Raw genomic sequence first — 24178 nt, 5'->3', positions numbered from 1 at the left:
TGCTGAATTCTATCATTAAAACTATACCTTGCAAATATTCACAAACTATGCATCAAGCAAAGGTCTAATATCCAGAACCTGTAAGAAACTGAAATAAATCAACAAGCAAGAAACAACCCCATTAAAAAAGTGAGCAAAGGACATGAACAGATGCTTCTCAAAAGAATATGTACATGCAGCCAACATATGAAAGAAACATTCAGCATCACTAATCATCAGAGAAATGCAAAACAAAACCTCAATGAGATACCATTTCACACTAGTCTGAATGGCTATTATTAAGAAGTCAAAAAAATAAATGTTGGTGAGGTTGCAGAGAAAAAGGAATGCTTGTACAGTTTGGTGGGAAGGTAAATCAGTTCAGCCATTGTAGAAAGAAGTTTGGAGATTTTTCAAAGAGCTAAAAATAGAACTACATTTGACCCAGCAATACCATTACTAGACATATACACAAAGGAAAATAGATGATTCTGTCAAATAGACACATGCATGCATATGTTCATTGCAGCATTATTCACAACAGCAAAGACATGGAATCAACCCAGATGCCCATCAATGGTGGATTAAATAAAGAAAATGTGGTACATATACACCATGGAATACTATGCAGCCATAAAAAAACAAAATTATGTTCTTTGCAGCAACATGGATGTAGCCGAAATCCATTATCCTAAGTGAATTACAGAGGAACAGAAAACCAAATACTGCATGTTCTTATTTATAAGTAGGAGCTAAACATTTGGTACATATGTACATAAATTTGGGAAAAAATAGACACTGGAGACTAGAAGCATGGGGAGGGAAAGAAGAGGTTAAGGGTTGAAAAACTATCTATTGGATACCACGTTCATTGGGTGATGGGTTCAGTTGTACCCAACGCTCAGCATCATGCAATATAGCCTTGTAACGAATCTGCACATGCACTCCCTGATTTTAAAATGAAAGTTGAAAAAAATTCTACCTTGAGACTTTGAAATATAAACAAAAAGACAAAAAGTCTGCTATATATTAATAAACACATTTCAAAGGGAATCTTCTGCCTATCTTAGAGTCAGTTCTGTCACATTAAATAATCAAAAACACTCAAGTTCTCAAAAATGCTGTAAAGTAAGAGGCAACAAATGGACAATTACAAGTGCAATTATCCCACTGCAAATAGTATTAAAAATGTGAGTAATCACATGTCCCTCAATAGGGATTAGAAGCTCAACAAGGGCTGAGCCTTTGTTTCCTTTAGTGGCATATAATTCCTTTCACAGCATATAACTCTTCCTGGCATGTATCAGTTGATAATCAAAATTCATTGAATTAAATGTTGCATAAAATGTAACAGCAATATGTTTTATTCTTCAGAGGATTTCAAGACATATTCATCCTATGAATATTCTGTAACAATTCTAAGTTAGCATTACCACTTAATTAATCAGACCTTTCAAATATCCAAGTATCTATGTCACCTTCAAAGCCAAGGGAGTGGCAAAGTTTCCTTTAAATAATAACTAGTAACTAAATAGTAAGCATTTTAATAAATTTGAGGTCAGGACTCCATTAAATGTATATAATCAACTACTTATACATGTGTACTTATTTATATTTGCCTCAATGATATAATTGAGAATATAATTTAAAGCAGGAATAGATCAATTACATGAGGCTGTATTTACCAAATTATTGTAGGACCTGATTGCAAATCCCATTATCTATTTAGTGAATCACTTAAGAACCACATGTATTAAATAAAAATGCCACACATGTGCATGTGCACACATACACATAGGATTGTGAAGAAAGGTAATATGTCTATAGACATTTTGAATACTTGTCAATTTTCTTCCTCCTACAAGGAGTTTAAGGACGATAATTAATACAAAATATCACATGTATGATGTACATATCTGTGTGCATGCACATATGTATATAATGTATACATTATAAGGATATATGATGTTGAGACCGCCTATACCTGAATTACATCAGGGAGGAATGGAGAAGTAAACAATCCACAGATTGACAATGCACATGTATCTGTATTTATATATTTTTGTAGATGACCATCCATAAACATAAGTGGACCAATTTGCAACTGAGGATCCCTTGGATCATTTTATTACACATACTCACAGAAATCATTCATACAGAACCTGACATTCAAAATTTGGAACACAGAACTTTACCAATGACAAAGAAGTAATGATTTAGGAAGAAAGCAATATAATAAATTTAACAGGTTTAATTTGAGCTAAAAGAGATATCAAACATACTTATTTTAAGGACTCTTAATGATGCATTCCTAATTTTTATTTATAAATATTTCATATTTTAAATAAGAAAACAAAATTACTCTAATTTGTATCTAGATGCCTTTCACTCTTTCTTATGTAAACAAAAATGTTTTTGAAATTATTTTCCCTTTTTTTAATCCTGTAGCTCCCAGTTTCCTATTCCCTTGAAAGAGTTCTTATCTGTCAATTTGCAGATGACCAATTTTATTGGCAAATGGGCAAATTTCTGCACAGAGTTCTGTATACTGCATGCATGAACAAAATGTGCTCCTGGCATATTTTGAGAGAATTTAAATTCAAATGAAATACAATCTCAATGTAATTATGAAAGTATAGTGAAGTGTCCTAAAATAAAATGTTTTTCTGTTTTAATTCAAAGAGTACTGTTTATATTGTTGATAAACATCTTAAAGTAAAATTAATTATCACTCTATAATAAGCAAAATAGTATGCAGCTGCTTCACCAATGTAACTTCCAATGAAAATTAAAATTTCATTTTTATTGTTACTTTATTGTATTTCTCTGAGACTTGTTTTTAACTGATAATTCAAGATAACCATTTGTATGCCAAAATAATAAAATGCATTAACACAAGAAAGCAGTCAACCTGTAGTTAGCAAATATTTATTAAAATATTCCTTTAACTAATTGAAATAAATATCATTTGGTAAATTCTATTTTCTAAGTCTCTAAATGACATCTACACAAAAGCAGGTCCACAAATTTGAGTGTTTCAGTGAATATTATATTGTTCCACATATGAGTAAAAACTTTTCTAACCTTAACATGCCTTATAAAGTTTGTTATGTTTTATATGCATTCTTTGCACATAAACAGCCAGATAAAATAGTAAGGCATAATTCTGAATTTCTTGGCAAGTGTCACTGACTCATCACAAGGCTTTGCCTTGAGAAACTACCCCAGAAAAAATTCATAGCAGAAAAATTCTTTAAATAAATATTTCAGAATGGGTCTGGTGGCTCACACCTGTAATCCCAGCAGTTTGGGAAGCCAAGGCAGGTGGATCATTTAAGGTCAGGAGTTCGAGACCAGCCTGGCCAACATGATGAAACCCTGACTCCACTAAAAATACAAAAATTAGCCAGAAGTTTTGGCATATGCCTGTAATCCCAGCTACTTGGGAAGCTGAGGCAGGAGAATCACTTGAACCTGGGAGGAGGAGGTTGCAGTAAGCTGAGATTGCACCCTTGCATGCCAGCCTGGGCGACAGAGCGACTGTATCTATCTATCTACACACACACACACACACACACACACACACACACACACACACACACACACACATTATTCAATATGATCTAAATTGTTAGACCATATTGTTTTTGAATAAATTGTTTTTGAATACATGGATTCTTACTTTTTAAATGACTGGAATTCTAAATATATATATATATATGTGTATGTGTATGTGTGTGTGTATCTATCTATCTATCTATAATATTGTTTACTACATCTATCCTGCATCCAACCTACCAAACTAGCTGATCTTTCACAGGAATAAAAAAATGCTTATTTTACAAATACAGAGAAGAAGTATTCAATATAGGTATTCTTTGTTTGGATATGTGAAATTAGGGTTGGAGTTTGATTCTGTCTTTCTACCCCTTAGATGAATTTTCAAAAATCAAAATAAAGCATATAAGAATACAATAAGAACCTGGAATGGGCTTCAGAAAATTATCTATATTTAAAGCATAGCTCCAAAAAATACTGATTTTTCTTACCAGTGCTGTCATCATACACAACCGTGACGGTTTTCCACTTGAAAAATTGCACCAGGTCTAAAATGGCACGGCTGAGTGAAGAGAAGTCTGGGTAGAGACTGACATAGAAGGAATCTTTGTTGTCTGACACCTGGTGCTTCCAGCGGGTCTGTATGTGGGGAACTCCCAGAGCATTGCAGATGGACTGCACTGCGTTTGCTGATGAGCTGTGTGAAGGCCCGAAGATGGCAGCCACCCCAAGAGACAGCTGATCACAGGCTGAAGAGGAGATAAAGGTCTGTCAGTAATGAGAGGAGAGGTGCCAGTGTGCCAGCAGATACCACATTATTATTTTTAAACCCAAAGGTATCATCCTCAAGGAAGATTTGTGTTTTTAAAAAATATATATCAGGCCGGGCGCGGTGGCTCACACTTGTAATCCCAGCACTTTGGGAGGCCGAGGCTGGTGGATCACGAGGTCAGGAGATTGAGACCACGGTGAAACCCCGTCTCTACTAAAAATACAAAAAAATTAGCCGGGCGTGGTGGTGGGCGCCTGTAGTCCCAGCTGTTCGGAGAGGCTGAGGCAGGAGAATGGCGTGAACCCGGGAGGCGGAGCTTGAAGCAAGCCGAGATCGCGCCACTGCACTCCAGCCTGGGTGAGAGAGCAAGACTCCGTCTCAAAAAAAAAAAAAAAAAAAAAAAAAAAAAAAATATATATATATATATATATATATATATATATATATATTTTTTTTTTGCCTCAATGAGGCAAAAGTAGATATAGATATATATATCTATGAAAGTAGATATATATACATATATATATCTATAAAGTAGATATATATATCTATAAAAGTAGATATATAGAGATATATATATCTATAAAACTAGATATATAGAGATATATATATCTATAAAAGTAGATACATATATCTACTTTTCACTAATTTAAAATTTTGTCTGACTCTGAACATTTTCCATTTGTTACAAGGGAATTAACTCACCCTGCAGCTCAAAGTTCAAATAATTCTATAAATAATGTCAGGGGAGGGAGACAGGGAAGGAGAGAGAGGATGAATATTTTTTAATTTAGGGGGCAGTGCTTGTTTTCGAAGACTAGTTTATATGAGGGGAATGAGGGAATAGTGCAGATTCTCAAATTCACTGAACAGTTTTTACATTTTCCATTTCTTAATCAAAAGCCACGTGGTTCCCCCTTTACTCGTGCAATTAGCTATGCTCACACACAGATGAATGTTTCCACACATCTGATGATACAGGTCAGGTTATGCAAACACTCAGCCACACAAAACCTGCTATAGCTCTTTTAGAGTGATTTCATATGGATCAGTCTCACTGAGTAGAAAAACAGCAAAGTCATTAAAAAAGTACTCAGTCATCTTTATATATTTGGCTTTTGGATGCTGTAAGTGTTTTCCATTATTCTATTTTTTAAAGTTTGTATTTACTCACAGAAAATTTTATTCATATCAATAATAACCACAGTAATTAAGACAGGCATGAACAAACTAGAGGGTATTCAAATTAAAATAGACTGTGCCATGACCTGAACTTTCTATAAGGCACACTGACACAAATAGCGAGCTTGGGCCTAGAAAGTGAGTTATTATTGGGAACACAAAAATTATTTTTAAATATTTGAAGACCTGGCATGTGACAGAAGCTTAAGTTTGTTTCACTTGATGGGCAAAGGGGAATTAGAAAAAAAAATAGAAGCTTCCCCTGAATTTTTACCCACCTTATTATTATTTATTTATTATTTACTTTGTTGAGATAGAGTCTCAGTCTGTCGCCCAGGCTTGAGCGCAGTGGTGCGATCTCGGCTCACTGCGACCTTTGCCTCCCTGGTTCAAGCGATTCTCCTGCCTCAGCCTCCCAAGTAGCTGGGACTACAGGCATGTGCCACCAAGCCTGGGTAATTTTTTGTATTTTTAATAGAGACAGGGTTTCACCGTGTTAGCCAGGATGATCTCGATCTCCTGACCTCGTGATCCACCCGCCTCGGCCTCCCAAAGTGCTGGGATTACAAGCATGAGCCACCACACCTGGCTATTATTTTTAATTCTAAATATGGCCTCATGCCATGGTTCACACCTGTAATCCCAGGACTTTGGGAGGCCAATGCAGGAAGATCGCTTGAGACCAGGAATTCGAGACCTTCCTGGGCAACACAGTGAGACCTCCTCTCTACTAAAACAAAAACAAACAAACAAAAAGAAACAAAAAAAAATTCAGCTAGGCATGGTGCTGTGTGCCTATAGTTCTAGCTACTTGGCAGGCTGAGGTGGGAGGATCACTTGAGCCCGGGACATTGAGGTTGCAGTGAGCCATGATGGTGCCGCCGCTGGCCTACCTGGGTGCCAGACCAAAACTGTGTGTCAAAAAAAAAATAATAATAAACCATGTTCAAAAATGAAATAGTCTTCCCCAAGAGGCAATGGTTTGCCCATCACTGCAAATATTTAAAGGACAGAGAAGGATTGTTATTGAGCTGTAGGCATAAATTAGGTGTTCAGACTCAATTCCTCCACAATGGAGTTTATAATTCTACTGTGTGAAAATTTCTGCTATTTTCCCTCAGTTTTCTGCATAAAATATAATATTATAGTTAAGCATGGAAATATTTAATAATTAAGTAAATTATTGTCAGAAAGAACACTTGTTAAACATTCTTAAAAAATCAATATGATCTAAATAAATTGTTTTTAAATACATGGATTCTTACTTTTTAAATAACACATGGAATTCTAAATTAGTATAAATGGTGCCTAGACTTTAGAATTTTTCACTCAACATGAGATTTTAATTCATATATATTGGAGATAAATGATCTTCCTTCACTACGTTTGTGACAAATCACAAACCAAGAAAAGCTAAAAACACTGAATTAGGTTATTTAGAATGTTTCTAAGTGTGTTTCAAGCAAGATTAGAGCTTTCAGTTATCAGAAGAGTTATTTTAAAATATATGATTCAAACAATAATTCAAGCTCTAATACATCAAAGTATTTATTAATTGAGCAGAACAATATTACCTATTAAAACTATAACAGAAAAAAATTAGATAAAATGTCAAAAGGTAACATCTCATTTCTTATTATTTTCTTGCATTGGATAAATAATTACATTTTTAAAATATCTAAAGTTATTTTATAATTAATCATTAACAATATTATCAATATATACATTTCTTGATAAAGTTAAAAAAACATATTGGCTCTGTTATATTATGTTTTTATGTATTGCTGTGTCCTCCAAGCAGTAATAACTCAACAAACAAGAGATTCAGAAGATAAAATCCAAACCATGACATTCACGAAGAAAGTTACTCATATACTTATTTGAGTTTTTCCTAGCTTCAAGCCAAAGTGAAATGACGGATTTGATTCCCAGGGAGTTTTTATTGGGTAACAAAGCTTGTAAATTTCTTATAATATTTTGGTCAAACCACATGAGTTTATCAATTCATAATTTTGCTAGGCCATTCCCAGGATAGTACTCTGTTTGTTGTGAGAACATCCGAACCTGTGTTTTTTTTATGCTGTTCATTTGAAATCGCCATTAAGAAATCTACTAATATTTTATCTATACTGCACTCATACTCCATATTCTTTGATCAAAATGCCTTTATTAGAGGCAGAACTTCTTCTTCCTAATGGAAACAATCGTGAACTATGCTACTAATCAAATGTAATAGTCTTGAATTAATGATTTATTTTGCAATTATGATGACAAATATAATATTTCACAGTTACCCTTAACCTTTTTCTCAGTCTTCAAAACCTTTCATCACCTGACATAGTTCTGAAATGTGGAAACTTATTTGTATTCATAAAGATATGAATTCAAAGGGCATGCAAAATATGGCTTTGATAAACACTACTTAGCTGCTGGGGGAAAAGAAGGATACTTTCATCTCGAGAAATACTGTACCTTGTCAGCTACCATTAATATTAATGAGCTTAAACAATTTGCACTAACCTGGAGTTATAAATAATTATGTACGTTTCCGCCAATATAAGGTAGCTAGAGTAAAACCATATTAGCATTACAGAAAGGCAAACATTGTTTTAAAATATAATGTTAGAACAAACACTTTGTAAGCCTTTTCCTTTGAGAAAAATCTTTATAATAAAATTTAATTCCTATTACATAAATGCTAACTATGCAAAAGAAAAGATCACCTACTATAAGATTACCTACCTATATAAGAAAAGATCACCCACATAAGACTATAGAAACACCTCTCAAACACATTTACTACTGACAGCTGTCTGGTTAAAATAAATGCTTTAATAATAGTTTTCTCTATTGCCTTCCTTCATATATAAATATTAAATTTTTATTCCACCAAATTATTTTTCTTTTTAATTTTTTTCTATATTTTTGGCATTTAAAACAGTTACAACACAAAAATAAAATTCATAAAGTATTCTAATTATGTCCTTATATAATTCAGTTTTTACATAATCAGCCATTTATTTTCAGTTACAAAAAGAAATATTAGATGGTTAAAATATGAGCATGGAATATACATAAACTAATGGTTGTTTAAAATTTTCCAATTAAGTTTCAATATATGCTGACATTTTGAAGTCACATAGAACCACATAACTTTCAAGGTAGCCAATAAATTGAGACCACAGTAATAATATAATGGGATTGACAGATAATGCAAATAAACATGCAAGAATGGATTGAAAAATTGGTAAAATCCACTCATATAAATTTTATTTTTGTGGGTCCTTAAAAATAGGAATGCTTCAATAATAAGATGGAAGGATCAATAGAAAAAAACAATTTCACTAACAGATGTAATTGTATTTCATGTTATAAGCAGATTTTTTGCAATAGGAATTATACCACTTTATCTTCTCTGACAAAATTTATATGCATTTTGAAAATAAATCTTTGCATGCAAATATTCCTAACAACTTATTAACTGTATGCTGAAAAATAAAAAAGTCTCTTAAGAATACCTAGAAATTTGAATTCCAGGAAACAAAGATGTTAAAAATCTATCAATTACCTTTCTTGGATGCTTCAAAACTATCATAAAGATTTATCTTCTGGGTGTCATAGGTAAGGGTAGTATTGGGTAGCAATGTTCTGTTTCTGTTAATTGTGTTCACAGCAAATCTGAATGCAAGTTCCTCAGCTCCCATTGGGCCAGATTCCACATATTCAAAAATACCACCTGGCAAAAAGAAAGAGAATAATCATAAATTTCACAAGAATAAACATAATTTTTACAAGACAAAGAAAATATCAGAAGTTTTCTGTACTTTTATATAAGTGCAAGTGCATTTGTGTGTGTGTGTGTGTGTGTGTGTGTGTGTGTGTGTGAGAGAGAGAGAGAGAGAGAGAGAGAGAGATTTAAGTACATGGGGTTTGTGCTTACTTTATGAACTTTGGGATATTCTCTTTTAGCCACAGCCATACTGGTAAAATTGCCTTAATATTGCTGCCAAAATTTAACATGATACAAATATGATTTGGACTTTTTTTCATTAGTTATTACTTATTTTAGGGCCTAGGTATAGAGAGGTCTTGACTTAAGTACTGAAATTTATCCCCCCAGAATTTGTAAACAGTTCCAGAATAATCAATCCTCTTCATTGATATATACTATAAAATTAAGCATTGAAAAAAAAATGTGTTAAATGTCATCTCCATTCAGAAATCAAAATTCTTTTGCACATTTTTTTTTTTCTTTTTTAAGACAGTCACTCACTTGCCCAGGTTGGAGTGCAGAGGAGCGATCACAGCCCACTGCAGCCTTGACCTCCTTGGGCTCAGGTGATCCTCATACCTTAGCCTCCCAAGTACTTGAGACTACAGGCGTAAGCCATCATTTCCAGCTAATTTTTGTATTTTTTGCATAGTCGGGGTTTCACTATATTGCCCGGGCTAGTCTCAAACTCCTGGGCTCAAGCGATCTGCCTGCCTTGGCCTCCCAAATTGTTGAGATTTACAGGAGTGAGCCACCTGCATTTACTGTGTTAAAAGCCCAAATTATTCGCAAATTTCAGCATCTTACTTGCGAGAAAAGAGAGTTAGCATTTTGCTAGTTATTTTATTCTAAGTCCCTTTTAAGAAGACACTTGACATTTATGAAGGAGGCCTCTCCAAAACAATGCAACTCCTTTAATCAATGAATAAAACTGTAGTATATAATTTTGGCCATAAAATGTAGAGTATAATTTTAAAATATGTCCCTTCAATTTGTGACCTTCCACCAGCTCTGTCTCATTCCAGTTCCCTCACTCTTGTCACAGCCTTCCTTCTCTCTAATGTCATTGATCTCTCATTAGGTGGGAGTGACCCAACTGAGGCCTTTGCCTCCAAAAGAATCATTGTTGGTTTGGAGAATGAAATAAAAGGTGGAGCACCTGATTCCTAATCCCCTCCAACCTCTGTCCTTAGGAAACTAGTACTTTCAAAACACAGAACATTTATCTTTCTTCCTTTCAAATTTCACACTATGTACTCCCAGTACAGTCATTCATAAATTAAACTGTCTTGAATAAGCCATTCCACATCTAGCAATTCATACCTCATCAAAGATATTTTGACACATGAATGTCAGGTGACTATACTATTAGCAAACTACCTATTATAAATTAGTAAGAAGTCGTAATGTTGTAACAATTCCTCTAACTATGAGGAATTAGGACTCAGAATAGACTAGAGGGGTGAGGCAAATTTATATTCAGGAACAAGATAAAAAATATTATTTGATTTTTCCTTGTAAATTTGTTTGAGTTCATTGTAGATTCTGGATATTAGCCCTTTGTCGGATGAGTAGGTTGCGAAAATTTTCTCCCATTCTGTAGGTTGCCTGTTCACTCTGATGGTAGTTTCTTTTGCTGTGCAGAAACTCTTTAGTTTAATAAGAGCCCATTTGTCAATTTTGGCTTTTGTTGCCATTGCTTTTGGTGTTTTAGACATGAAGTCCTTGCCCATGCCTATGTCCTGAATGGTATTGCCTAGGTTTTCTTCTAATGTTTTTACAGTTTTAGGTCTAACATGTAACAAACAACCCCATCAAAAAGTGGGCCAAGGATATGAGCAGACACTTCTCAAAAGAAGACATTTATGCAGCCAAAACACACATGAAAAAATGCTCATCATCACTGGCCATCAGAGAAATGCAAATCAAAACCACAATGAGATACCATCTCACACCAGTTAGAATGGCCATCATTAAAAAGTCAGGAAACAACAGGTGCTGGAGAGGATGTGGAGAAATAGGAACAATTTCACACTGTTGGTGGGACTGTAAACTAGTTCAAGCATTGTGGAAGTCAGTGTGGCGATTCCTCAGGGATCTAGAACTAGAAATACCATTTGACCCAGCCATCCCATTACTGGGTATATACCCAAAGGATTATAAATCATGCTGCTATAAAGACACATGCACATGTATGTTTACTGCGGCACTATTCACAATAGCAAAGACTTGGAACCAACCCAAATGTCCAACAATGATAGACTGGATTAAGAAAATGTGGCACATATACACCATGGAATACTATGCAGCCATAAAAAATGATGAGCTCATGTCCTTTGCAGGAACATGGATGAAACTGGAAACCATCATTCTCAGCAAACTATCGCAAGGACAAAAAGCCAAACACCACATGTTCTCACTCATAGGTGGGAATTGAACAATGAGAACACATGGACACAGGAAGGGGAACATCACACTCCAGGGACTGTTGTGGGGTGGGGTAGGGGGGAGGGATAGCATTAGGAGATATACCTAATGCTAAATGTCGAGTTAATGGGTGCAGCACGCCAACATGGCACATGTATACATATGTAACAAACCTGCACATTGTGCACATGTACCCTAAAACTTAAAGTATAATAATAATAAAATTAAAAAAATATTATTTGATACCATATTCATTTGAAATATTTCTCTTATTCTGGATTTTAACCAATTTGAGGGTGTACTTACTAAAACAATCAACTTGTGAAATGGCATTCAATATATTTGAAGTCTTTGGTGACTTATGTTAAGCAAAAGGATAATAATTATATGTGTCTAATGGGTATAAAGAACCAACCTAGATTCTTTCTGTGTATGTGGAGAAGAACAGTGGTATTCTTCTTTACTCTCTACACTTACATATAACATTTGGAGCTAGACTGCGTTTACATTCTGGATTTGCCAATTGCTATCTGTATAATTTTGGGCAGTTGCTTAAAACCTCAGTGTGAGCTGCCTCATCTCTGAAAAAAGAATGACAAAGGAGGTTACTGCATAGAATTGTAATAAAGAATAAATGTTAGCACGTACAAAACATTTAGAGTGGCTGTCACAGAGTAAGCACTCAACAAGTATATGAGGTCACAATGAACCTTCAAAGTCATCCAAAATAGCATTATTTTACAGGAATTACCCCTTTGGTCAAAGATCACATAGCTATCAAGTGACAGAGCCACCAGTAGAATCTGCTCATGCCTGACTTCAAAACCCTTGCCTTTTCCACTACAAACTAGTAGTTTTCTGCAAAATTTCAGTCAGGCAAAATATACGGAACTTCCTAAAATGTGAGATAAGATGACTTAATAAGATGTAACTAAAAATGTAAGATCTTATATATGAAACAGAAAAATAGTTAACTAATTGTAAGGTACTTGTAAAGTTAAGTAGGAATAAAGAGGCAATTATAGAAATGCCAGCCTTAAGTGGTTTCTTATTGGCAAATAAAATAAAAAACTGAATCTTCTACTGTTTTCAGTTCAAAATGGTAGTTTCTATGTAATAAAAGTATGCAATAAAGATCATATTTTATAATATTGGATCAATATTTTACCCAGTTATAATATTGAATCAATATTTGATGATAGTGAATTAAAACTTTCTTATTCTTTATCAATCTTTAAAATAATAATTCAAATACCACTTTAAGTTTACATATTTATCACAAGTTTGAATGTTTAAAGAAATCTTTTTATTTCCTTAGGATAACCCATTTTCTACCTTAAATTAAAAAATAAATAGTTATATTTTATTAATCCAAGCCAGAGTTTAAAATTTTGTAATAAACAAAAACATCCAGATAACACAACCTTTTAAGACAAAATATAACCACCCAACAACATTAACTGAAGAAAAGAGATAAATCATGAATAGCTTATTACCCCTTATATGTGGAAGGAGATGAAAAAAATCTAGTAAAGAATTGGTTTCCAAATAAAGCTAGATTGGTGTTACAAACTATTGAGGAGAAAGAACTTTTTAATTCTATTTAAAAATTTGGAAAGTCTTACTATCATCCAACTTAGTAATTGTTCCAAGAAGAAAAAAGTAGATTCACCACACTAGATAGTATAAATGCAATTGATAATTATTTTTATTTAAAAATACTTTTTTGGAAAACAATAAAATAATGCGACTTTATTAAGATAAAAATCATGAATGAACAGTAAATGTTATATATAAGAGGAGGAAGTTCCATTAAGGTCAGGAAAAAGATAAAATAAAATGTCTACAATATCCACTCTTCTTTAGTATTTATTTTCATTTCGTAACATATAGAGAAGAGATACAAATGTGTTTTGCCAAATATGTTTGACCATATCAATGAAAATACCAAAATTGAAAGGATTTATCACCAACAAGCCTCCACTAAAACAAATACTAACTAAATCAAGTTCTATAGGCAGATTATTGATTACAGTGGAAGCTACTACATGGCTTAAACATGTGAAGTATAAGAGAAAATATAAACACATGGGTGAAAATTAATAAATTTGGACTATAAAAAGAAAGAATAGGAATGACTGATGAAGTTTATGTTTAGAATTAAAGTGTATGGTAAGTATAATTTAAAAAGCAAAAACTGCATAAATAGAATTAAAGGATTTTAATGTTTTAGCAGTATTTGGAGAAATCCTATGTTCAGAAATAACTGAACATAGTAATTCAAGAATGCACTTTGAATTCTAGGACAAAGACTAAACAAATAATGAAATAGTATCTGATAAAAAATTAAGAGAAAAATAGATAAGTAGAACACACAATCCATAAACAGTTTTCCATTTATATAGACAACAATATTAAAGTGATAATACTGCAGTTCTAATAAAAAAGGATTGTATTTTCAATAAATATTTCTGGATTAAGTAGATAATTATATAGAAATTATTTCAATCATACATTGAAATGTGATATTAAAAATAAAGTTGTTCAAAAAAAGCTAAGAAAAGATGTTTTAAAAGAAAACAAAAAGTGATGCTTATAAAGGTAAAAATGTGACATATTAGACTTTCTTAAAATTAAGCACTTCCTAATCAAAGACACACACAAGACACACACTCAACAGACACACGCACATGTATGTGTGTGCCACAAACAAATGAGGACAAAACACACACACACACATATATATATACACACACATATATATATATGACATTTTCTTTATATCCTATAAGTAGAATTAGTGGATTCACACATATATACACACATTTAGTAGATAGTTTCACGTGTGTGTGTGTGAGAGAGGCAGAAAAGACTTCTCTTTTAAAAAATCTACAAAAAAAGAAAATGGCAGTCAAACCAATAGAAATATGGGTAGAAAATTTGAACAAGCATTCCCCAAAACATGAAATGGACAATGTACATAAAAAAATGATCAATTTCATGGTATTATGGAAAATGAAAATTTAAACCACACTTCGAAACAATTCTATATACACCAGTATGGCTAAAATTAAAAAGACAAATTGGCTCAATCAACATTGAAAATCAAGTGTCTGAATCTTCTACCACTGAAAATATACAAACTCTGTGACACAGAAATTTCAGTCTGGGATAGCGGATAAACAGAAATCTGCACATAAGTTCATCAAAGCATATGTGCAAGAATATTCATAACAACATGGAAGACCTGCATCAATAAAGAACTACATGCAACAACATGAGATGAATCTCACAAACAAATGATTGAGTGAAAGAAGCCAGACACAAAAGAATACTGCTGCATGATTTCATTGTTCAAAAAGTTCAAAAAATGTTAGTGGTGGGAATAGTAATAAGAAGAGAGCATGATGTGCTTTTGGGATGCTGGTGATGATCTGTTTCTTAATCTGAGTGCTTGGATACGTATTACTAGAACTTTACTTGTATCGTGTGTGCACTTTACGTAGATCATTCTTTAATACAATTTTACTTTAAAAAACAATTGTATAAAAGTGCTAAGGCCTTTCTAAGTTTGATAACAAAAGCAGTAAAAATAAAGGCAATATTACTAAATGTAGCTTCAATATTTGAAAAATATCTATGCATCAAACATAACTAAAGAAAGACAAATATGAAAATATATGAAAGGTATATTAAATATCATAATACATTTTACAAGAAAATAATACATTAAATAAAAAGAACTAGCTATTGAAAACACAACTCCAGCAGAAAAATTGTCAAAGAACATAAGTAGATAATATTCATAAATAATAAATGCAAATAACCACTAAATGTAAGAAAATGCTCAAAAACAGGAAAAGGGAAAGGTTAATTAAAACAATGAGACAGAATCTTTATGAATCAAATGTACTGAGGTGTAAGAAACAGCACAGTTGAACAGAAAAATAAATCAACACAAACTTTATTGAAGTCCTTTTTTAAATCTATCAAGCTTTAAAAATATCACACACTTGAAAGCACTAATTCTACTTACGGGATGGAAACTTAAGGAAAATGTCACTGATTTAGCTGCAAGGATGTTCACTTCTTTATTTATAAGAACACAATGATTCAAAATTTTCTAAGTATACAATGGTAAAAGACTTTTTACAGAAACTACGGTAGATATACTTAATAAAATACTACATAGTTAGCCATTTTAAAATTATTCTATAGAAGGAATTTGATGACAAAATGCTTTACAAGTACTTATAATATGCCCTTATGCATAACAATATATTAACCTTGGTTCATTTTAGATGATAGGCATTTGATTTTGATTTTCTGATTTTTTGCTTATTTGTATAATTTAAATAGCTAACAATGGACATATGTTAATCTTGTTATTTAAAAAAATGAATATTCTTCAAAATGAAGCTAGAATATTAAAGAGTAGCAGAAAACAGGACAGTGAAAGGTGAAGATAAAATCTCAGGGTGTTTGTGCCTTTGCTTCATTCATAATGAGAAAGACTTAACATATTTATATGCAGAAGGAAAGAACCAACAGCAAGAGAAATCTAAAAGGTAGAAAAGAGAAGGCATTAGTGATGGAGTCAGGCGTCTCAGGAGCAAGAGAGGATCAAATCCAAAGCATGGCAAATAGGCTAAGCCTAGGGGAGGAGGACACCTTATTCACTCCAGCAAGAAGCAATTATCTGTAATCTGCAGATGTGAAGATGGGCAGGAAATCAGGGACATATATATTTTATGTATTTTCTTTGTAAAGTGAAATATAAGGCTCTGTATATTTGATTCTCTGAGGAAGAACTCAGCTGATTTTTATAATTTTAAAAGAACACCTTTGATTTTAAAATTGCTATTATAAAATTGAATGGCAAAGCATTTTTTCCACCTGTTCATGAACCTGCAAAAGGATAATTGTTCACATGATTTTAAACAAGACGTTTTTCTTTCTGATGACTTGAAAAAATAATATCCATTTTGCACTGGGAATCTTCTATAAAACTGCTTGCTCCTATAATTCTTCTTTTTATTATAAAGTGTCAGGATTTTACATAGTATTTCATAAGCATGTGATCCATGAAGAGAGAATTGCTCTCCTAAGAGTTCATAAATCATGTTCGATGGATAAAATATCTCTCAGAATAATAAAGGACACATAAGACCTATATGATCTTAAAGAAGCATCTTAGTAATTGATAATTCTGTGCTCTTTCTAGACTTACACCAAAATTCAACCAATTTCACATTTTCAAGAATCTAGAGACTCCTATGTAGTTATCATCTAATTCCTTATTCTCCATACAACACAAGCAAAATGTACTGCTTTCTCATACTTACCTTGAACTTTTTAGATTCAAAACATCATCTAAGAAAATCATTCTTACAGCTTTATCATTGTTTTATTTCTTAATTCAGGAAGGGCCATCATATCTCACATAACCTCTATATCAAACCACAAAATGCCCGCAATTCTTTTTCCAAGCTTATATTAAAAGTTAACAGCTCTCTTCACTATAAAAGGCTTGTTAAAAGAAGAAAAAAAGGAGAGAATACCTTTCTTTTCCATGGGCACAATTGCCCTCCTTTGTTTTGTAGATATAGGAAACCAAATGTCAAGTGATCCCTGGTTTACACAGAACACTCAGTGCTGAAACTTTTCACATCACAGTCTCTGACTCACAAAAGAACATCACTACTCAAGACTTGAAATAAAAGATTTATTAGTCAACTGCTAAAGCCTAGTCAATGCCTTTCTCTTTTAAATCAATTGTAACTACTACTGAGGAGTGTATGACTCATAAACCCATGATGGATGTACCAACCAACATCACATCTAACCTCTGAGACTTTTCAAATAGGTCTTACCTTAAAGCGAGTACAATCTGTGTTTTATAGACTTCAATTTAATAAAGAAACTGATGTTCTAAATGGCACACCATCTGTTATCCTCCCAAAAGATATGTTGATTTTCTCCATCAAATGTTGTACTAATCTTATTTCCTGTCTAAACAATTGCAAAAGGTTCCTCTCCATTTTAATTTTGTACAAATCATTATCTAAAGGACTAAATCATCAAGCTTCTTTAATTTTTATACAATATAATGCCAAAGGACAACGTTACATTGGCCTTTGGCTATTAAATGACATGCCCTGGATATTAAATGACATTAGGGTATTATTTTTTTCTCCTTAGGCAAAATAATGATATAGTGGTTATATAAGAAAATATCCTGACTCTTAGGAGATCAAGTCTTTAGGTATGAAAGAAGTATCATAAACAAAACCTGGAAAAATATTAGCAATTGTTTAATCAAAGTGCTTATGAGTGTTTATTATACTATTGTTTGAACTTTCCTGTATGTTTAAAAATTCAAAATAAAAGTTTGGGGGTAAAAGAAAATGGACAAGAAGAAATAAAACCCCAATACTCATTTTGTTCTTAATGCATATTTTTAACAGACTTCTCAAAATGACCATTAAATTAACCTGCAAATATTTACATGTACTATGCACTAAAATTGCACTATTATCCTGAGTGTAAAAGATGGAGTCTAAGAATCATACAATCAATAAATCATCAGGTCTACCCATCATTCAGATACATAGATTGCCTTTATTACTACACATTGGCCTCCAGGAATGACAAACTTATCATCTGAAGCAGTCCCTCACCTCTCTGGAGAGCTCCAGCACAAACTTCTGCCATATATTAATCCATTGCCTGTTTTCCTAAAGTTTTTAATCATATATTTTTATTGAGATACATTTAATCCCAACTTTCACATGATTATCTTCCAGAATTTGAAAACAGATTTCATCTTCCTACTGCATTTCTTTCATCTAGCCTAACACTTTGAAATTGTTTAACTGTTTGTCACATGACTAATCTGATCCTTTCGTTTTTCTAGTTTTGTTGTTTTTTTTTTTCTGAACACAGCCCAGTGCACCCACAGTTCAATGTTATACTCCAAGTGTATCCAAGCAAAGCAAATTATGAGAGTGGCCAGCTCCATAAGTTAATGTATTAACAGATAAAATTAATAGTGGATTTTTTTAACAGTACAGTATCACACTGCTCATTCATCTTAAGCTTATTGTTTAAAAAGTTTATGTTTGTGATGTACTTTTTAAAAATTTTTTTACAAGTATCCCTGATTAATATCATCTACTTACAGTTGGTTTAATTTTCTAATTAAAACCACTTGGGGCCTAATTCTATCATCAACTGTTATTATTAATTTATTCAACATCTAATGTATCAAAGCAATTTACTAATATTACAAAGGTATGTGAAATGTGTTTCTTTACCTTCTGCCTTTAGGTCAATTTCAGTTTTGCTTTTATATCTAAGTCAGTGATAAAAATGATAAGCCAGAAAGAGTTAAAGACCAAGCAAAGCTTTAGACCATAACCTCATAGATACCCCACTGGAGTCTGTCCCTATTGTTAAACTAGGTAATGGTCTTCTTAATTATTCTAGCTAACAGTTCATAGATTCCCATCATTTCTACAGGAATGTCACTGTAAACCTTTTCATATGCTCGACTAAGTCCAGAAGTGCTGTCTTCCACACCACAACAGTGCATCTCCACTGGATTTTTCATGGATATTTGCACCTATTCTAGCTTTTTTCAGTAGTTTATATCTACTACAATCAAAGTCATTTTTATAACGTGAAACATTGATCTTATTATTCAACTTCCTAAAATCTTTCAATGACTAATCTTTAAGCTTAATACTATTTACAAAGTTTTTCATAATTTGTCTTCTACCTTCCTTTCCAAACTCTTTTCTTACCACTCCCACTTCCCCAGTCATACAGCCATATTAAACCACTTACCTTTACCTGAATGAACCAAAATCAAATGCCTCCATTGCTTTCCAAACAGGGCTCATCTGCCCAGGAGCCCAGCTTCTTCTAACTGACCTACGTACCTATATACACACACACACACACACACATTAACACATAGGTCTGTAAATTTATCTCTCATTGTGAGCTTTTGAAATCGTCACCTTTTCTGGGAAAACATTCCTCACTGGTCCTAACTGCACTGAACTAATTGTGTCTCTGCTTTATGTGCTCACTGTTCCAGACCCCTTTCAAACATGATAATGCAAACTCCTGCAATTTGAAGCTAAAGAAATTTAAATAAGTATGAAACATGTTTACACCTAAGCTCAATCTCACTGAAGAATGAAAGTTCCTAACAGTCAACATTTATTGACATCATACGCTATATCAGGCACTGTGTAAAGTATTTTACAAACATTAATAAAAAGTCATCAAAGTTTATTTGACTCACATTAATCTATTTCCCATCAAATAAAATTTATATTTTAAGTCTGAATATAATAATGATATTTAAGTTGTCCAAATTACTGAGTCTAAGACTTGTTTTTCTTTATGTTTCAGTCCTGCAAGGTAGACTAATTCTTAGTCCAAAGAACGTGCTTCACTGAGCTTATTGAATTCTGCTTTAGCAAGACCATGAAACAGGTCTAGCATCCTCAGTGTCTTCCTAACGTCACTTACACAGTTGGCAAGTGATGGATGCTGGATTAGCACACGAGGGACCTCAGTCCAAGCCCCATCTTTTAATTGCTATTCTATATGGCTTCTTGCTGGGTAATATTGCCACTCTTTATCCTCAACTTCTGGCTATTTTCTCAATAACTTTCCTCCTTCTAAGTGGTAAATACTTTCTGTTTCTTTGAACAAATTCTAAGAGTTTTATGTCCATATAAACTATAACAATTTGAAATTAATTTTGTGTGAAGTTGGTGAGTGCCTAAATGTATGCTGGTTAAAAAGTGAAAACGAAAACAAAACACGTACACATGTGACCTGCGGACACACCATGGAAAAATAAGTAGGTGACAGCTTCCTAAAAGGTGATTATGTGGAAAGTATATAGCGTAATGTACTCATTTTCCAGGCGAGGAGGAGTGTCTGGTCTCCACTTCATGCTGAAAAATATCTCCCACCCTTCCTACTTGCTTTTGAGTCATTTGAGCCATGAAACAACAGGTATTTTTAATTTACTAAAAAGACTGGCTCCTGTACTTTCAACCTTATTTCTAATGACAATAACCTTTTTCAGTGTTGCTATCTCATCAAAGCATACATATTAGCACTTTGTCAATATTTCCGGTGAAATAAAAACTATACAAATATGTAACCAGTGAAAATTTTGTCTGCAGAATGTCCTGGAATTTTCAAAGTTCTAGTACTCTTTGCAGTTCCTCAACTACAGAAGACGTTAAAGTTCCACTTGCATACATCTTCCTACATCTATCATATTCAATTCAGCTCAGACTTGTCCTGGGCATTTGAAAAAAAGAAGTTGCTGATACAGTCCATAATAAAGAATATGAGATAGAAGTCAGTATATAAACTGAAATCAAGTTGCAGGAAATAATGTAATAGCCCCATTAGGCAAAGATTGGTTGTTTTCTGGCATGTAAATGTGCTTTCTTATTTTAAAAATAAATAAGCTTTTACTTGACAAAGCTCCTACACTTTCCAACATATTTTTCAGTAGTGGATGGAAAATAAGTGTTCATTTTTCTTTCTATAAATGGACCATTAAAATCCAAGGAAGGACCTCAAAATACACATGCAAATCATATTAATTTTAAAGTAGAGGCACTACACACTGAGAAGAAAATTGGGAAATGGCTACTTAAATGTTAGCAATTAACAACCTAGAAGGCATGCATACTGATTGGGAAGGCAGACGCTTGAATAGTATCAAGATATAAATAGAACTGATCAAACTGAGATAACAGGAAAGGTAGTCACATAATTATCACATAAACTTTATAAATAATACCAACTATTTGAAGGTAAAAAGTATGTGCTTAACCACACTTATTTAAAAGAAAATAGTCAACCAAATGAAAAGAAAAGGCAAAAAGTGACTGGATGAGCAAGACTCTTCACTCCCCAGACCTCCATTATCTCTTCTGCAAAATGAAGGGATCAGGTGAAATGATCTGAATATCAGAGATTTATAACACTTTAATGATTCTAAAACTGCCTTAAGAACTGCACAGTAAATTGTGGAGGAATACTGATTCTGAATTTCAGATCTGGTTAAATGCCAGTCTTTTGCAAATATGGGACACTTAACTCTCTTTTGCAAAAAATACATTGATGTGAGAAATCATCTGCCAAAATATTATGAAATTCAATCAATAAAATATAGATGCAAATATGTTTTGAGTTTAGAAAGATGATTTAGATATCATGAGGTTAAAATGAATGTATTAAACATTCTAGAGTTTTAATCCAGAAATAGTAATTTAATGGCTAGCAAGTTAATATTTTATAAAAATGCAAATTAATTTAATACTGTTATTTATAAAGCAATCTACATATGTAATTTGATATTATATACAAAACAATATCTATTATTTATATGGACTACAACTTTAAGATAGGTCCTTCATTTCTTCTTACCTATTTACTTTGCAGTTTCTTTAAACAATATTTTAATGCTCTGAGGTGGAATATTTACTATTATATATAAATGTATATTTTTGTGTGTTTATTTTTTTATTTTGTTTTAAATGAAGGAAAAAAGAAGAGTAAAACAACTGTTTACTTCTACATTTTCTGGCAAAGTTTCTTAAAATTCTTAAAATTACTTTTGGTTTCCCCCTTTTTAAAACTATAGTATTATCTTGAGATTGCTAAAATATTAACATTAATATTACATTAATAACACCTCATCTTCTCCTTCAAGAAGCCTACTTCTCTACAAATATCTATCTATTCCTCATATAGATTTCAAGCTCCCTCTCACACCATCTTTCTTTTTCATTCCTTTTTTCTACTACTTCTGACAGCGCCAAGGGTATAACCTTCTATTACCATACATGGTTCCTCTGAAAACTCTTTGATGGCTTACTCTTCTTTGACTTATTGGACTTAACTTGGTGCCTCACATGTAGTGTGAGTTTTTAATAAATGTTTGGAGAATCTCATTAATATGGAGAAGAAATATGAGAGTGTTTCATGTATTAAAACAAAATGAAATTTTAAAGCCATATTTTTGTATCGACATAATATTAAAATGTTGTAGAAATTGATCTAATGGCCATTATTTTCCTTTTGCAGGCAACTAAGAGAATCATGGAGATCACACTGTGTTCCTTCCAGAAATCCAGAAAGCCTCAGGTATTTGCTAGGTAACATGAGTTATTTTTATAATTAGAACAGTCTGTGGAATAGAGGATTATATATCTAATGCTAACTAGAATTTATTTTAAAAATTCTTACTCTTTACAACTAGTTTCAACATACAGTAATAGGTATTTTTTTCCTGTGAAATTGAAAAACTGAAAGAACCCAAAGCAGGTGTGGAAAGAAAATATTGTAGAAAATTGTCCAGGGAAACTGTAAATGTATAAATAAAGAGTTAAAGTTTAGTAACTTTTCTTTTCTAAACATCTCACTCAAAAACTGATTGTGGAAATTCGAATTGCAGATAATGTGGCTAATCCAGTAGAGATCGAATGCTGAAATAATGTACATATATGAGTTTGCATGCAAACTGATGCATACCCACAAGGACTCATATAAACGCAGTCTGAAGAAAGCTTTAAAAACCTGCTAGTTAATCCAGAGTGAAAGTAGACCAGAAAACGATATAGTGGTGTGACACTATCAAACAAAGCAGTAGGTCACTGACCAAAATGTTTACATTGACTTTGTGTAGACATAGCTTAAGCAAATGTCTCAAGATCAAATGAAATGACCCAACTGTAGACTATGGGACTTTGTGTGTTCAGGGTGGAGAGTGAGACACACACACACACCTCTATGAGAGATTTCCATTAAAAATGATAATACTCCTAAACATCCCCTGAGAAGTGAACTGCGTATCTATAATCAAGCAAAGGTTTTAAAGCATTTGTTCTAAAATCCGTTAGTGAGAATTATTAGTCTATAACCTCTTGTGCATTTACTCCATGTTGAATGTGCAGCTCTTAACTGAGTGTAACATAGTAGGTGCTCAATAAGTGTTTTTTGCATTAATATAATTATAATGATATGTAGTGTCAAGGAATAGTCTTTTAGCAAGCAATTTTGTATATTTCTATTAGTAAGAAAGGCAAATTTCATAGCTATTGAAGAATTAGACAAATTTTGCTAGAAATTACATGTGTTCAATTATATTCATAGAAGAACTATTTTTAATTATGAAATACAATTGAAACAATCTAAATGTATATCACCTGGGAGGTGGTTCTACAATAGCATTGTAAACCACCAGAGGAATACTGTGCAATCGTTAAAATGCATGGTTAAATTTATATTTATTGACGTGGAAAAATATTCAGAATATATGGCTAATAAAATAGGAAATATTGTATAGTGGCTAAAGATAAGGGCTCTTGGAGTCAGTTGGCTTGGGTTCACAGTCCAGTTCAGCCTTTCTGCTGAGTGGCCTTAGGCAAATCACTTCATTT

General features: G+C 32.8%; 1 protein-coding gene across 10 annotated transcripts in view; it reads right to left on the bottom strand.

Moving 5' to 3' along the window:
- The window catches only part of GRIK2 (glutamate ionotropic receptor kainate type subunit 2), a 677547-nt gene that overhangs the window by 435339 nt on the left and 218030 nt on the right, over positions 1-24178 (bottom strand). For all 10 annotated transcript variants that reach the window (XM_055259892.2, XM_055259897.2, XM_055259905.2 and 7 more), the window contains 2 exons: positions 9060-9227; positions 4029-4286 (listed from right to left, as the gene is read on the bottom strand). In XM_055259892.2, the coding sequence (XP_055115867.1) occupies positions 4029-4286; positions 9060-9227 (426 nt within the window). The remainder of the gene's footprint in view (positions 1-4028; positions 4287-9059; positions 9228-24178) is intronic.

Source organism: Symphalangus syndactylus, chromosome 2 (assembly GCF_028878055.3).
Source record: "Symphalangus syndactylus isolate Jambi chromosome 2, NHGRI_mSymSyn1-v2.1_pri, whole genome shotgun sequence".
Lineage (NCBI taxonomy): Eukaryota > Metazoa > Chordata > Mammalia > Primates > Hylobatidae > Symphalangus > Symphalangus syndactylus.
Note: the sequence above shows the minus strand (reverse complement) of the source record. Positions and strands in the feature narration are given on the sequence as shown.